Source organism: Phasianus colchicus, chromosome 5 (genome assembly GCF_987193195.1).
Source record: "Phasianus colchicus chromosome 5, bPhaCol1.hap1.1, whole genome shotgun sequence".
NCBI lineage: Eukaryota > Metazoa > Chordata > Aves > Galliformes > Phasianidae > Phasianus > Phasianus colchicus.
In genome coordinates this window covers 17,142,460-17,157,791 of record NC_143440.1, presented here as the reverse complement: position 1 = coordinate 17,157,791, position 15,332 = coordinate 17,142,460, and the positions used below count along the sequence as shown (strand labels likewise).

General features: G+C 49.6%; 1 protein-coding gene and 1 long non-coding RNA gene across 2 annotated transcripts; one reads left to right on the top strand and one right to left on the bottom strand.

The window, feature by feature from the left end:
- The first annotated feature begins 3,707 nt into the window (after positions 1-3,707).
- LOC149917771 (uncharacterized) lies at positions 3,708-13,050 on the top strand. The gene is made up of 4 exons (XR_016466765.1): positions 3,708-4,039; positions 7,286-7,396; positions 11,689-11,881; positions 12,268-13,050. It is a non-coding gene; the product is annotated as an uncharacterized LOC149917771 (long non-coding RNA).
- On the bottom strand, positions 6,298-11,676 carry LOC116239012 (synaptotagmin-13-like). The gene is made up of 7 exons (XM_090140676.1): positions 11,341-11,676; positions 10,836-11,015; positions 10,447-10,562; positions 9,418-9,795; positions 8,736-8,855; positions 8,445-8,556; positions 6,298-7,806 (listed from the first exon to the last, which is right to left on the bottom strand). The coding sequence occupies exons 2-7, from the start codon at positions 10,999-11,001 to the stop codon at positions 7,505-7,507; spliced, it is 1,194 nt and encodes a 397-aa protein (XP_089996802.1). The 5' UTR covers positions 11,002-11,015; positions 11,341-11,676; the 3' UTR covers positions 6,298-7,504.
- Positions 13,051-15,332: the final 2,282 nt, after the last annotated feature.

The following is a 15,332-nucleotide window of genomic DNA, read 5'->3' as shown; positions in this document are numbered from 1 at the left end:
CACATGAAGCTTTTGTAGTATGAATATTTGGGTAATTTATATGGCTGAGGGCTTCATTTAATGTATGTTATTGCATACAATAAATCCAGCGGGGATGGCAGGGAGGGCAACAGCTCAGAATGATGTTAGGCAGCTAGTTGGAAAGGACTATATTCCTCTGAGGGGGAAAATACCAAATGTGCTGTCTTGTGCCTTTAAAGTGAGCTTGGTGTGGAAGGGTGCTATTCTCCCAGGTGTTGTGTGTTAGGCTGAGCTGGATGCAGGTGGTTCCAATCTAGTGAGCTGGGAGTGCTGCTTAGTTCTACTGCGTGTGGTTTTTCTTGCAGATTGCCTATTAAGGGTAAGTTCTCTTAATTATTTTAAAACTTACTTTAAATGAGGCTGCTACGGTTCCTATTTCTCAGTTGTTACTTCATTTGGGGCAGTGTTGTAGCAGTGGTTAAAGCTTACTTCCAGGCTGGCCAAGCAGTTACTTGTATCCATTGGCACATCTCTATTGGGGTATTGTCCTGTGGAGTCGCCTTAAAACTTGCTTCAGTGTGGTTCAACTTTAAATTCAAAATAGTTGAGTCAATCTGGCTTGCTGTTCATAAAGGCAATTTGAATCTGGTTATTCCTTCCAGTTGACTGGGAAATAAAACCAGTGCTTGAGCTTTGCTTTCCTGTCTGCTTTTATGTCTACTTTAGAAATCCTTGACTTAATGTCCACGTCACTTTGCAAGTCCAGACACTGCTGAAAGGACCTGCTTTTAACTGATGAAAATGAGACTTCTAGTATAAGCTATCCTGGCAAACCCCCACTCTCCAGCGTTGAGAGTACTAACAGGATAAACTTACCATGGCTGTTTGGCATCCCTCTTTGAAATTGCTTTCTGAAATGCAGTTTCACAAACAATGTTGCTCTCCCTTTGTGTGCATGTCTCAATCAGGTCTGCTGCCTTCCATAGGAATTGTCCTCCCCCTACCCCCCCACTAACTTAGCTTTGGTAGTACTGCAGTTTATGCAGAAGGAGCTGGATTTTGCTTCTTCAGATGAACATAACTTTTTATCTTAGCTGATTGTGACTGTAAGCCCACAAAGGGCACAGGGACTTGCAGCAGTGTTGTCTGGGGACTTAATTTGTCCTGCAGATCGCTTTGATGATGGGAAGGGAGGAACCTAAGTTAATTCTGCAAGAGCCTGTGAAGCTGGGAAATAAAGAATATATCACAGAATCATAGAATGGCCCAGGTTGGAAGGGACCTCAAGGATCATCAAGCTCCAATCTCCCTGCCCCAATCAGGGCCACCAGCCTCCACACTTAATACCAGACCAGGCTCCCCAAGGTCCCATACAATGTGGCCTTGAACACCTCCAGGGATGGAGCATCCATAACTTCTCTGGGCAGCCTGTTCCAGCACCTCACCACTCCTGTGAAGAGCTTCCCCCTGGTATCCAATCTATATCTTCCCTCTGAAGTTGCATCACCTGAGTTGTGAATAGAGAACAAAGGAGAAAGCGAATAAGTGAATTCCTGGAATGAAGAAAGTTGACTGTCTTGAGCCTGAGTGCCTGATGTCTTCTACTCTACAATCTCAGTACTGTGGTTCACTGTGGTCCAGCTGCTGGGGGATGCTGTGTTAAATTGCAGTGGCTGGAGATAAGTGCTTCGAGATAGCACTGTGCTTTCTCTGCAGGCAGCACTCAAGGTAACATCACAGCTTTTTAGGAGCACTGAAATCACAAGTCTGGCAGACAGAAGCCAACTGCCCTGCTGCTGTTTCTGCAGCCCAATGCAGCTGCAACAGTGCGATGCAGCTGGTGCTGGCAGCCCTGCATTGTTCCTGTAGGTAGGAGGGTGGAGAACCGTGTGCTGAGCCTGACAAGAAGGCTCTTAAGGGTTCAGATCACCCCCAAAAGATCCTCGTGGAAGCTGTGGTTGAGCTGTCCCTCAGTGCTCAGCAGGGCTGTCCCTGGTGCCTGCCTGGTTCACGTGAAACGACAAATGGAGCATTGCACCAGAGGTGAATAAATAGCCCTAATGGCTCTGGACTGAAATGAAGCACAGTGTGCTCTTACAGGGCCTTGGCAGTGAGCAAAAAGGAGCTACTGTGCTGGGTACCCAGGCAACAAAGCTGGTCACTAGCAAACAGCCCGCTTGTTTTTTCCTAGTGCGAAATTCGCTTTTTATGGCTTTCATTTCCCAAGCAGGCAGAGCCCCTGCAGACTCGGGGTTAAGTGTGATCATATTATAATGCACAAACAAAGACATACATGATGTGTATCTACCAGGCTCATTAAACAGGGATCAGCCATGAAGTCTGGCTGCCGGCCAGCCTGACTGGCATGAATGGCCTGAAAAGAGCTCCCTGAGCAGGCCTTGGTTTGAGTCTCGGACTGACGGAGCACTGCAGCGCTGCTCAGAGGAGCAGCCTTGCAGAGGGCTGTGCTGTTACCCGTTGGCTGTGTCCTGCTCTGGAGAAAGAGGATCTCCTCCTCGGACAGGATGCTTAACTCCCAACTGGGTCAGGAACTGAAGGCTTGGAGATGATTGCGCTGTCTGCAATAATCTGGAAAATCTGCTGACCTCAGCTCTGGTGTTGCTGCCTGGAAGCTCTCCATTCCCTTTGCACGTGGGTTTCTCCCCTGCCCCTGCACTTCCTCCTACAGCTCATCAGATCGGCCACATGAGATTTGTCTTGGCCACATACACCAAAGGAAAGGTCACCACAGCCCAAATGGACCTTCCATGATGAATGATCCCTCCTAGCCCATGTCCTTCTCTTTAGAAGCTAGAAGCCCACAGAGGCCGTGGCTGTACAAGCCCAACACAGACGTAAATAAAGGGAACAGCGAGTGGAAGGGCGGAAGGAAGCCTGCTCTAATTACCCAAGACAAAGAGTATTAAATAATACAATAATTTCCCCAGGAAGAGATTATAGAGAATTGCGTGTAATGTCTCAGTTCTGAAGGGTTTAACAATTTCACCTTAGGATGAAATCTAATTAGAAGGTTACGGTTACAAAGGAAAATGGTTATTTCATAAATCCCTCGGTAGAGTTATTTGGAAAAATACTGGTTTCTCTGTAGGGATAAAGTAAGCAATCCATTTGCATTGAATTACACTTTGGATGAAAATTCAGGACTCAGAGTTAAGGTTTCTTCGAGGTCTTTCTCATTCCAGTTTGAAAGCGAATACAACCTAAAATGAAATTTTTCCATTACATTTTCATTTGTTTTTCTAAATCCATCCTTCTAACATTATTATTGTTACTGTTACTTTCTTGTTGTTGTTTATACATTTATAAATATGCAGGTTTTTATGAAATATTTATATCAGTGGGTGAGGAGCATGAGGATCACATGACAATGTCTCTTTCTACCATTCAGTTTCATCAAAAAGGAGGAAAGAAATGTTACCAGTCATACCTCAGCAGTGTTTCTGTATCCGTGTGGCCCAACTGGGTTAGATGGAGAACCCAGCAGTGGTGTCAGAAGTGTAGTGTCGAAAGTTGTGTTCTTATTTCCCAGGAAAGCAAAGATGACCCAAAAAGACGAAGGGAAGAGGAAAAGAGGTGAGAAAGGGAGGTGGTGGAGTCACTGTCCCTGTAGGTGTTCAATAAACATTTAGCTGTGGTATGAAGAGACACGGATTAGTGCAGAAATATTGGTGTTAAGTGGATGGTTGGATTGGATGATGTTGGAGGTGTTTTCCAATCTTGGTGATTCTGTGATTCTATGAAAATGCCCCCAATACACAATTGCTGGTGTTAACCAAAGCCCCTAGTGAGCCTGCAAGAGCCAGCCCTGCCTTCTGCATCTGGTTGGCCTCTCCTTGCTCAGAAGCTCCCATGTTGCTCCTGGCTTCCCTGAGCTGCTGAAGGGACCTCGCAGAGCCATGGCCCTAATGAGCTGCACTGCCCTTTGTTGGGGTCTCTGACCTCAGCACAGGAAGATGACATCACTCAAAAGGGCAACGGCGTTCTCCCATCGTGCTGCCTCTAAACCATAGCTTTTGTGGGCCTGACCTTTACCTCCACTGATACAGATCAGAGCAATGTAGGCCAATTGCTGCCCTTTTGGTCAACGTATTTGTATTTTCCACGTGTTTTACAGCTTCACATGTCTGCTGTGCAATTATTTACTTCTACATGTGTTTGCTTTGCTTTTTTTTTCCTCTTCAGATTTGTCTTGTGACAGCCTTTCCCACACCAGATCCTTAGCTTTGTAAAAACCCAAAATAAGGAAGGGTCCCTTTAGTGGCAAAGAGCCGTGTGACATGGCACCCATGTAAAATGGTAAAAATAGAAAGCATAGGTTGTCATCGTGTGTGCTCGTGGTATGAAGCAACCCACACACACATTTCTCTCCTTCCAGGCCACCTGGATCCTGCGTGTCCTTTTGAGCAACAGGTTTTGGCTTCAGCATTTGAAAGCAAACACTTTGTGTGGGATGGACTGGCCAGGGCTGCTTTGGGGTGGCCGATAAGGAGCAAGGGAGCAGGCTGTCCCCGGGGCAGTGCCCTTGTGAGGAGAACTAACAGCATGACCTCGCATTTCCAGTAAGGCTGGCTCCTTTGTCCCCAGCCCTAAGGAAACCAAACAGCTCTCCAGCAGGGACACCTGGAGCACGGTGTGCAGGCCCACAGCCAGGGGACAACTAGAGATCTACAAGGAGGGGACCCACAGCCTCTGTGTCCCTGTGCCAGTGCTCAAGCACCCGCACAGCACCGATGTGCTGTCTGATGGTCAGAGAGACCTCCTGGGTTCTTTGCGCCCGCTGCCTCTTGCTGGGCCAGGCAGGGAGAACAACACCTCCAATTCTTTGCTGTTATCTCAATCTCAACCCATGCTCTCTAAATTGCAGGGAAATCGTGTATTTTGTAGTTAATGATTAAGACGTCCTTCTGGAAGCCGTGACTTTGCTTGGAGGCATTGGCTTGCTCACTGACGTGCTTAAAGCCATACGTCAAGGACACTCTGGGAAGGCACCTGTGGGCACCCACTTAATACAGGGTAACATTTCCCCTGCAAGCAGCCTGGATACTCAGGTGGAAGAGCCGAGCTGAGCAGCGAGGCCTGTAACCACACCAAGGCCTTGGTGTGCTGGGAGCAGGTGGTGGGGCCCTGCCTGCGCCAGCTGCACTCCTTCCAGCTCTCGCCTTGTCCATACAGCTTAATGCTCACACACACGTGTTTTTCCAGCTGTTAGATTGCTGCCCTTGGAGATAAGGTGCACTGAAGGATTTGTAGGCTACTTTTGAGTGGGAATAAGAGAAATTCACGGTGCGTTTGGCTTGCTGAGCTGATGAGGGAGGAGTGCCCTCAGTGAGGTCTGGGTGCACAGCAGTGATAGGACAGCCTCCATCCTCCCACCTTGCCACATGTTCCCTGCCCTGCCTTCAGGGCTGCCATGGTGAGGATGTGGTTGCTCTTTCAGGCTCATTTTTGACCTTGTCCCTGCCAGGTGCTGTCCCAGCTGCTGCTCAGCACTGAGGCTGGGTTGTCCTCCCCTTGCACCACTTTTCACTACACAGAATCATAGAATCACAGAGTGGCTTCGGTTGGAAGAGACTTTAAAGATCATCAAGCTCCAACCCCACTGCTGTGGACTGGTTGCCCCCACCAGATCAGGCTGCCCAGGGCCCCATCCAGCCTCGCCTTGAGCACCTGCAGGGATGGGGCACCCACATCCCTTTATGGGCTATGAAGTGTCTTGAGTATTAAGCAGACATCACCAAGATGGGCTGCTTAGAACACAGCTCTTGTCTTGGTGCTAAGTGCTTGAAAATGGGAATTGTGGGGTTAGGATGCCAAAACCTTAATTTGTTCTCTATAACATGAAGGTGAATGTGGATGGATGGCAAACTCATCCTTATAGGGACACGGCTGCACCAAGAGGACCCATTCCCAAGGCTAAGCATCTCTCTGACAAACATGGGCTGAGCAAACCAATGACTTTACCCATTTGAAGAACAAATGTAATGCTGCTCTGGGCCGAATCACTTCTACCTGAAGTGGCCTCTCCCCAGAGCCTCCTTTGGCTCTGCACAACATTTCCTTCCTTTGCTTCCACCCCTTTCCCTCCCCAGGACATCCTGCACTCACACCTTCATTTCAGCTGCAATCCTCCCAGGTGGTTTTGGGGGGCTGTGAGGAGCCAAGCCCTGTTCTAACAATCAGCATCCCACTAACGAGCGCTCCCAAATCAGACTGCCAGCACCTGGGAGGAGTGATTGCACAGAAATAAATCTCCAATTCGCTTTAATAGCTCCGAATTGAAAGTTGCCAGAGGCTAATTATAGCAGCAATGACGGTTTGAGGATTAAAATTATCTTAATAGTTTAACAGTATAAACACTGACTCATGGCACTGGCAGCCTGCTGAGCAGCACACTCACCTGCACCCCAGAGGTGGTTTTCTTAGCTGTGGGTTGGCCAAGGGATAGGGGAATCTGCACAAGAGGGATATGGCTTGGCTCTAGGGTGGCTTTTTCAGGGATATTTACCTGCTTATATTAATTTCTGTACCCATTAATTTATATGCATTAGATATTTGTTTATAGGCCACACTTTTATCCCTCAAATTGGAAACACCTGGGTCATCTCAGCTGCTGGGCTGGCAGACTGTGGCCTCTTTTCCACTAGCCTCATTTCACTGCTTTCCACACCAAATAAGCTATTGTGACCTAAATTACATGGGTTTTCTGGGGGGGTTGTGCTCTATGCAAAAGCCATCCACGCATCTACCAGGTTTCTCCTAAGGTGACACATCTTGTGATTGAGTGTGGGCAGGAGTTCTGGGGAGCATAACAAAGAAAAAGGCATTAAAAAGGAAAAGTGGAGCTCCAGCCCTCAGCAGGCAGGGGGCTGCTGAGTGAGGGAATGTGTGCTCTGAAAACCTGGGACAGCAGCCAGGAGGACGTGGCAGGAGCGTAGGGAATGACAAAAGGGACTCCTCGTATCAGACCAGGACAGAGAGATGGTGACATTTTAAGCTGTGAAATGTCTTTTTGCCTTTACATTTATTTATTTGTACCTATACGATGAATGTGCCCCAGAAAATCTCCAAGGCCAAAAACCATCAAAATTCAGAAGGATAAGATAGATACAGATGCAAGCATATCCAGGTCTACAAGCACATCTGTCCCAGAATGCATGTCTGGGTTGAACTGATGCAGATCACTTCACCTTTTGGTGCCTCCTTATTTCATGAATAGAAGCAGGGACTCTTTCTCCCACCCCTTTTTCTTCTTGCCTACTTAGTGCCTGCCCTGCAATGCCCACTGCCCTATTTCCTGCCATAGGAACCAGTCTCCTCAAGAACTTCTAAGATCCTACTACTCTACTGAAGGTGACATGGGACCACCAGGAGCAGTGGGAAGAAGCTGAAGTAGAAGTTACCTGAATCTTACCAGGTATGTCAAGCTCTGACTCATTTTTTAGATATATTCACTGTGATTGCTGCTCATTTGTGCAAGAAAACTCAGCCAGACCACCACAAGGAGTTGCAGAAGTCCTCCCCTCTAAATGAGGAGCGGATGCCACTGGGCTACAGGCTGCTGGATGGACTTGGCCATGAGGTCCCAGTGGTCAGCTGCATCCCTTGCCGTGTTCCTTCCCACAATGGCCTGCCCGATGAGGTGCCTGGGCTCAGGGCCCACTTCATAAAGGGAGACGAGCACAGAGCTGTCCCACGCTGCAGCTTGGGGCATGGGGAACAGGAAGGTCTCATTGAAAATGATGAGTGAAGTGTGTGCCTGCGGCCTGGATTTCTGGTGCTTCTGCCTGTGGCGTCTGCAGGAAACATCTATCCTTGCATATATGCCTGCGACAGGGAGAGAGAAAAGGGTGAAGTTGTATTCTGATAGCTGGTAGGACTAAGGGGACCCTCACCTTCCCACCATGGTGAAGCCCCATTGCCCGAGGACTTCCCATGAGAAGACTGCAGCTGTGAAACATCAAACATGGAGTTATAGAAATTAAAGGTGGCTCTACCTCAGCCTTCTCAGGCTAAGGAGCTGTTTACAACTTATCTATGATGCAGAGCATCTCTAAGGCTGCTCTCAGGTGTCTGTGGCCTCAATGGGCAGTCTCCTCCATGGAGATGGAAGGATGATAGCAGAGCTCTGGTTACAGCCCCAGGGAGTGTGGCATCACCTCTGCACTGCTCCCACCCAGGTTTTTCCCCAAAGGAAAAGCAAATTGGCTCTACGCTGAGGGTGGGGTCCAGTGTTTGGGTCTCTGCAGAGCAGAGGAATGGGATTCATGGTGACAGCTGGGGGTTTTGTTAGCATGACGACTTAATGAAATTCAGCAGTGCTTTTCTGCCAAGGCTAGGGAGTGAGGGGCATGAGAAAGACCTTCCCCCCCCAGCACCCCATGCCCATCTGTGTGGATGAGACCAGGCAGCAATAGGGTAGAGAAGAGCAGCCAGCCCAGACAACAGGGGTACAAAACCCTTACTCTTCTCTGCAGCACTGCGAGGGGGGTAGGTTTTCGCCTTGAGCAGTCCAACCTCCATCCTCTGAGATATGGGCAGGCACCTCAGAGACAGCAGCACCTCTCCTACGACGTCCTGCAGAGGACAGGGGGCACGCAATCAGCAGGCAGCTGGGTAGCCCTCCCTGCTACTACCCGCACCACACAGACCCCAGGGTGCAAGGCAGGAGTTGTTCCTAAAGTGAAGGGATGGTTGTCACAGTGCACAGTCCCCCAAGCCACTGTATGGGAGCAGAGGATAGAACCATGCATTACCTTTGTGGTCTTCTGCAGTTCCACACACAAAACCAAGCTCTGGGAGGCCTTCAGCTGGCTCAGGGCAACTCTGACTTCCCCTAGTGTGGCATTCCTGGAGTATTTGTCAAAATGTTGGACCTATGGGAGAGAGGCAAAAAGCACGTCCATGGGGCAAGGTGCAGGACAGGGCTGCACCTTGAGAGCATCCCTACGGACCATATATCCCCCAAGGGCAGCTGCCTGCTCTCAAGGCCTGCTCCCATGCATCTCTTGGCTTTTGGGATTTGAGCAACAAGGAAATGTTAGACTTGGGGTTAGGAGAAGATTCTTCACCAGAAGGTGGTGGGCATGGAGCAGGCTCCTCAGGGCAGCAGGCATGGCACCAAGCTGCCGGAGTTCAAGAAGCAGTGGGACAACACTCTCAGACATAGGGTTTGGGTTTTGATTGGTCCTGTGTGAAGCCAGGACTTGGACTCAATGGTTCTTGTGGGTCCCTTTCAACTTGGGGTATTCTATGAGCTTGGTTCTTCTCCTGTTGCCAACATCTCAGCAGTTCATGGCCATTCAAGAGGACCTGGTGAGTGAGCCCAGAACTACCCACCTGCTTTGTGTTCCCCCAAAGGGGCAAGAGATGGGAACACCTCAGGAGTGGTGAGGGCAGTGTTCTATGTCTACAAGCAAAGCTAGGATCCCATCCCACCTCCATTTTCAGGGTGCTCCTCTCCATCTCAGCATCCTGCAGGGAGCAGACAAAGTGCTCCCCAAAGGCTGTCCCGCTGCAGTTCTTCACCGCCCGGCTCTGCCACTCCTGGACCACACACTGGAGCGCAGGGGCGTGGGATGGGACCCGCCGCAGCAGTCGGAGCCAGACGGCCACCTCAGTGTGTCTGTGGCTGGGCAGGCCCCGCACCTCCAGGTCACTCACGAGCAACTCGCATCGCTCCCTGCGGTACAGGAGGGAGAACTTCAGACTGCCCTGGGAGCTGGGCAGGGGGCTCGGGTCACTGCTTGGGTCTTCAGTGATGCTGCAGGAGAGGCAGGGATGGGGTGCATCCAGCCCTGCTCCCAGCTCCACCATCTATGGAAAACAAGGGTGAGAGGAAAGGAGACAGATAGGTCTTTTAAAGCACGGCAAGCTGAATTGTGCTCCTTTTCCTACGGTGGCAGGAAGGTGTGTTGGCAGTGGTTGGCAAGCTGGCCCATGGCATGGGGGTTGGAACTAGATGATCTTTGAGGTCCCTTCCAACCTAAGCCATTCTATGATCCCGTAGTGCCCTTGCTGGGGCAGTACAGCTGCTCTTTCAGCCTCCTTCCCCTCTTGCTTCACTGTTCTCTCAGCAGCTGCAGCTCTCCAGCAGCCGGTTCGAGCTCAGCAGCTGCTGGTGGTATTTTGGGGCCATCGTTGAGCCCACTGCCTGCCTCATGGCTTCCTGCACTGCTCTGAGGAGGGCAGCAGGAACTCAAGGAATTTGCGTTATGGGAAACCACATCCTTCCAGTAACAGACACAGGGTGGAATTGGGGGGGGGGGGGGAATGGAAAGGAGAGAAGTTTGCCATTGCTCCTTCCCTCAGACTGAACAAATGCTGTATAAAGGAGGAGTAAGTAGAAGTGACACTTGAGATCGAGTTAGTCATCAGCTTTCCCAAAAATTGCGCTGCAGGTTTTTCACTTCCCTCAGCACCAGACTTCATATGGCTCTCAGCCTTGCCCAGCACTGATGTATGTGCCTCCATATCCACGTCACTCTGCTGGCTGCTGTCAAGCAGAAGAGGCGGCATCTTCTTCCCCCACAGACCATTCTCTGCCCTCATCTTCACCCCGTCTCCACTGTCATATTTCTTCTCTGTGGGGACAAAGGAAAGCTGAGTAGGCAATACCCATCTGGCACCGTGTGGCCACCAGCAAGGGGACAGCCTCGCTATAGGACCTGCTAAGGGCCCACATTCCCCTCACAGGCAGCATCAGGACAGGGGGCCTGCCCCAGATTCACACCACCTCACCAGGAGGAACCACTCCCTTAGCTGCCCCAGGGCACCTCGACAAGCTGCTTGCCACAGAGTGCCTGGGACAGTCACACACGTGCTTGGAAGCAGGAAAACCACTGCCCAATACTTACTTTTCCCAGTCCTGCTGTGCTTCTGAAGCTGGCACATCTGGTAAGCCAGGATGGTCAGGGCCCCCAGGAGCAAGAGGATGGCTAATGCCAGGATCCCATATTTCCAGGTGCTGGAGAAGGGAAGCTGTAAGCTGTGCAACCTGAGCGTGATGGAGCTGTTCTGCATCTTATCTTCTTCCTCTGGAAGAAAGAAGGAAGCAAAGGGTCAGCAGTATCAGTGTTGCCTCTCCACACTGTGAGGCCTGAGCAGAACTCAGGACAAGACCTGTGTTCAGTCATACACACTGCAGCTCAGACCCACACACACAGAATTAGTCACTTTGCTGGGTGTGCAACATTATTTACACAGGCTTGTGCTCACCAGATCAGTACCATTTTATCATAGTTCTATTAGTACCACATAGGTGGGCATCTGCTGGATTCCGATTCCATTCCTTTGCCCAAAGCAACTCACAAAGCAGCTTATAGACTTCCAATGGGAAAGGCTGTTAGAAACAGGACTCACCTGTAATTTCCCTGCTTGCTTTTTCTCAGCCTGCTGCCTTACCTCCACGTACCTCTACTGCCTCCTACAGCTGCTGCCCTTCCTGCTTATTGCCTTCTGACAGGATCTGACAGAAGATGCTCAGGGAAAGCATAAGACTAAGCACAAACACCCAGCAAAACTTCACCCCCATAATATTCCTCCCACAGTATGCAGCTGAGGGATGTTGATAATGATAATCAACAAGTTTTTTAAATTTCCATTAATTGTTCCAGTTGCCTTTATAAGCAGCAATGATTTCTATTCTCACTGTATGATTTTCTGCTAAGGAGCATCTCAGCTTTACCTAACGTTACTTGTTCCCCCAAGGAACCTCCTAGTTTTGAGAAGAAACAGAAGCTGCATTTTGCTTCTAAGAAGATGACAGAGGTTCATCAGCCTATGGCTTCATGCAGCCTTTCATCATTACTTAGCCTGATTAATCAAAGTAAAGACTGGAAGGAGGGATCCTATCCTTGGAGCAAATGTCCTTTAAGAGCGTTAGCTCCCGCCCAAGGAGCAGGTGGGTATTTTTAGGGAGGAACTGGACTGAGTGTTTCATCCCCCCATCACCTTCATACCCATTTGCCCTCTTAGGGAATAGGCCTTGGTGTTTTATTCTTTTTCTGATTGCTTAAAATGAGATTAAAACACAAATTTTTGCAGAGAGCAAATGCTTTACCCACTTCTAGCAAATAAAAGTAGCCAGAGCCCAGCTTTAGACCAGTGCTGTTTTAAGGTATTACTGCTGCTTTATGCAACCCACAGCAAGCTCAGAAGCAGAAATCAGTTAAGTGAAAATCCGCAGTGTGTGTGAGTTCCTCGCATTAGAACTGGCTGCTGTTAACACCATGTATTTTCTTCTCTGTATTCTTACTGTTGCCTGTATTGTCTGTGCTTTCATTGCAGGATCCTGCACTGAGCAATGTGCTGGAGCAGAAGCAACAGCAAAGAACAGGAGATGGCCGGCAGGAACATCCTTGTGTGAATAGGAGCCAAACCTAAGCCTAAATAAACAGTTCCCTGAAAGTGTGAGACTAAGAGAAGCATTATAAATCTGCACAGGAAACTTAACTCTCTGCTAACCTATAGTAAGAAGCTGTGCTGTGAGGATGCTCAAGGAGCTACAGGTAGGCTTAGGTGCGGATCTGAGCATCAAGAGGGACTTATCGATAGCAGAGCCTTCAGGAAGATCATATTATGAAGATAACTTTCAGCAGACACTGTTGCTCTAAACCTGGCTGCCAGTCACCTGAGAGGTTTTCACTCTTAACAGTCTGCACCTGAATGAGGAGAATAATGGGCAAGCAGGCATTTAAATAAAGGAAAACAACAAAGCTGAATGTCTCCATCACCAGCATGCTTCACCCTCCTGGAACCCGTCTGAACACCACTTCCTCTCACAAGGCCAGATGTCACAGCAAGGCTGGCTATGGCAGACAGCCCCACTGCTCAGTCTGGCTGTCACCCATTCCTTGATGTGTGAATGACAGCCTACAGTGGGTCAGGCGCTTCCCTCGTGCCTTGTGTCTGCATCAGTGTGGGTAAGAGGAAACAGCTCAATTTCTACTCCTTCCTGAGCCCCCTAACAGAGGCAGCCCCCAGCAGAAATAGCTCTGCAGGCACAGGGGACGTTTCTGCCTTTGCCCTACAGCCGTAAGTATCCCATTCCCAGCTCCTCCCAGAGGACTAGCTCCCAAATCCTACCTCCAGAAACAGCTTCAGAGCAGGATCCTGGGAGCCCTCTGAGCCTGCTGCCAGATCACGGCACAGGGTTGCTTTGTTGCACCAGGAAAAACAAGTTCCCAGGAGCCAATATTGACGAAGCTGGAGCAGAACAGGGTGTACGTGTGGAACAATGTGCTGGCTGGGCTGGTGCCTGGGTAACTCCATCATAGCCACAGAGAGCTGGCAGTTTGGGTGCCCGCCTGAGAAACGTGGCTGTGAGGGTCACTCTGTGTGGTCTCAGCTGTGCCAGAGCCCTCCCTGTGCATCCCAGGTGCAGAACCGTGAGCCTAAAGATGCATCTAACCGTGGTTTTAGCACAGTGTGACACCTGGAAGGTGGGAATGGTGCTCTCGTTCAGGAGCAAGAAGACAATGCCAAGCTCCACGGCTGTTACAGGGCCAAGCATCGAGGAGGAGATGAGGAAGGAGGTGGGACCTTTTGGGGGCTCTGTACCCCAATTCCTCTATGTGCTGCTTGGTTTGCTCTTGCTGCACACCAGGGGTGAGCTGAGGCCTTAAGCCTGGCGGCAGGAGCTCCAGCAGCAATCCCTTCTGGGCCATCACAGTGCAGCTGGGGAGTGCCTCTGTGCCTGGAGCCAAAGAGCTTTAGTCATCTGCAACACATAGTTAGCTGAGCACCTCAAGGCAGTGTGGCACGGCAGGAGAACTTCTCATGGAAAAAGGTAAGTGGAGTGGGGAAAGTTGGCTCTGGAATGTCCTGTCCCAGTGCTTGTAAGGTCAAAATTTCCATTCTCTTCAGCCATGTGGCTGTGGATCCCATGTGCTGTTGACTTACGCTCCAGCTTGGAAGGGGTTATGGTGCATGCAGGGTGGCCTTCCCTCCTCTGGTGGGAGGCTGGCTCCACACAGCCTGAGAACTGCACATTTCTACGTCCTTCCTGGCCTGGAGAGGGCTAGGGGAGGCATTTTGCCCCTCTGGTTTTTATTATTTCATGTTGATGCGTGTTTTTACTATTATTAAAAGGGATAAAAAGTGATGAAGTGCTGGGGAGGAAGGGGTGGCTGCAGAGTGAGGCATATAGGAAAAGTTATTTGCCCAGCATTGGAAAAGATGACAAAAATCATAATTTTTCTGAGGCAAAGGAAGATTTCAGGCAAAAAGTGACTCCCGTTGGACCATCTCAGGAGAGGGCCAGTGGGTTTCGGAGGAGTGTGACATGCCTGGGAGGGTCACACCTTGCTAATGACTGTTCCTGGTAGTGTTGTTGGAGCACCATGACCTCCCTGCTCCAGATCACGTGCTTTGAGACTGCAGAGGCTCTCACTGCTACTGGCATCTAGAATGCAACAGAATGTGAATGCACTGGAGTCAGGTTCTCTGCTACCCAATCTATTTGTCTCAGGTGCTGTGGCTTTTTAAGCCACTAGTATTTGCTTGGAGATCTGAGTTGTCCCTGATGGGGTAGGGTTAGTGGTTTTCTGTGCAGTGTTTGGAAAGCGGTGCTGAGGCTGTGCACTACAGAAGGATGGTGCAGGGAAGCTTGTCTATACTGTAATGCTGGGCTATGCTGGCTTTGCAGTAGCATTCAGATGTCTGCTGTGAACTAAGAGTTAGACCAGGATTTCTTAATCCTTGTAAGAGAAATGGGTAGGGAACAAACCTGCCCTGTCATTCATGCCTGCCTGAAGGCACAAGTAAACTTCTGAGGCACTTTTGGAGTTTGTGATGACTGTACAGGAACTCTGCTCAGGTAAATGCTTCCTTTGTAAGAACCACTATCAGCTTCTTCCAGATCAACGTCTTGCTAAGCCAGTTACAAGGTGAACATGCAGGCATCACACGACAAGCCTGCAGGACCTTCAAATCATACACCTAGGTGGGGTTTGCAAGTGACCGAAACACCAAGCAACAGCTTTAGGGAGGGAGGTGTCAGGAAACAGGATCTAATTTTACATGCTGCTTTTGCAGGGTTAGCACAGTGCAACACTCAGCTTCTCACTTGCATTTTTTTTTTTTAAGCTACTTTTTCTTTCATTGCAGTGTTCTGGGTGTGTGTCAGCTTTGTTTTCCCTTGCAACAAGGTTTATTAAAATTCTGACTGGGCAAACAGCCTCAGAACTAAGGGCTTGAAGGCTTGCAGCCTTCCTAAGGGCTTGACATGTCTCCTCCCAATGTGCTTCAGCCAGGAACATAACCAAAAGCAAACACTAAGCAAGGCATTAGTAATAGTGCTGTTCAGAAGAGATGGGGGTTGGTCACGAGGGAGAAATATACAGATCTAAGCA

Excerpts from the sequence above, each read along its gene's own strand:
- LOC116239012 (XM_090140676.1), bottom strand. The coding sequence starts at position 11,001 with ATGCAGAACAGCTCCATCACGCTCAGGTTGCACAGCTTACAGCTTCCC. Across the intron at positions 8,557-8,735 it reads AACTGCAGAAGACCACAAAG|GACGTCGTAGGAGAGGTGCT; the intron begins GTAATGCATGGT and ends TGTCCTCTGCAG. Across the intron at positions 7,807-8,444 it reads TCGCAGTGCTGCAGAGAAGA|GCATATATGCAAGGATAGAT; the intron begins GTAAGGGTTTTG and ends TCCCTGTCGCAG.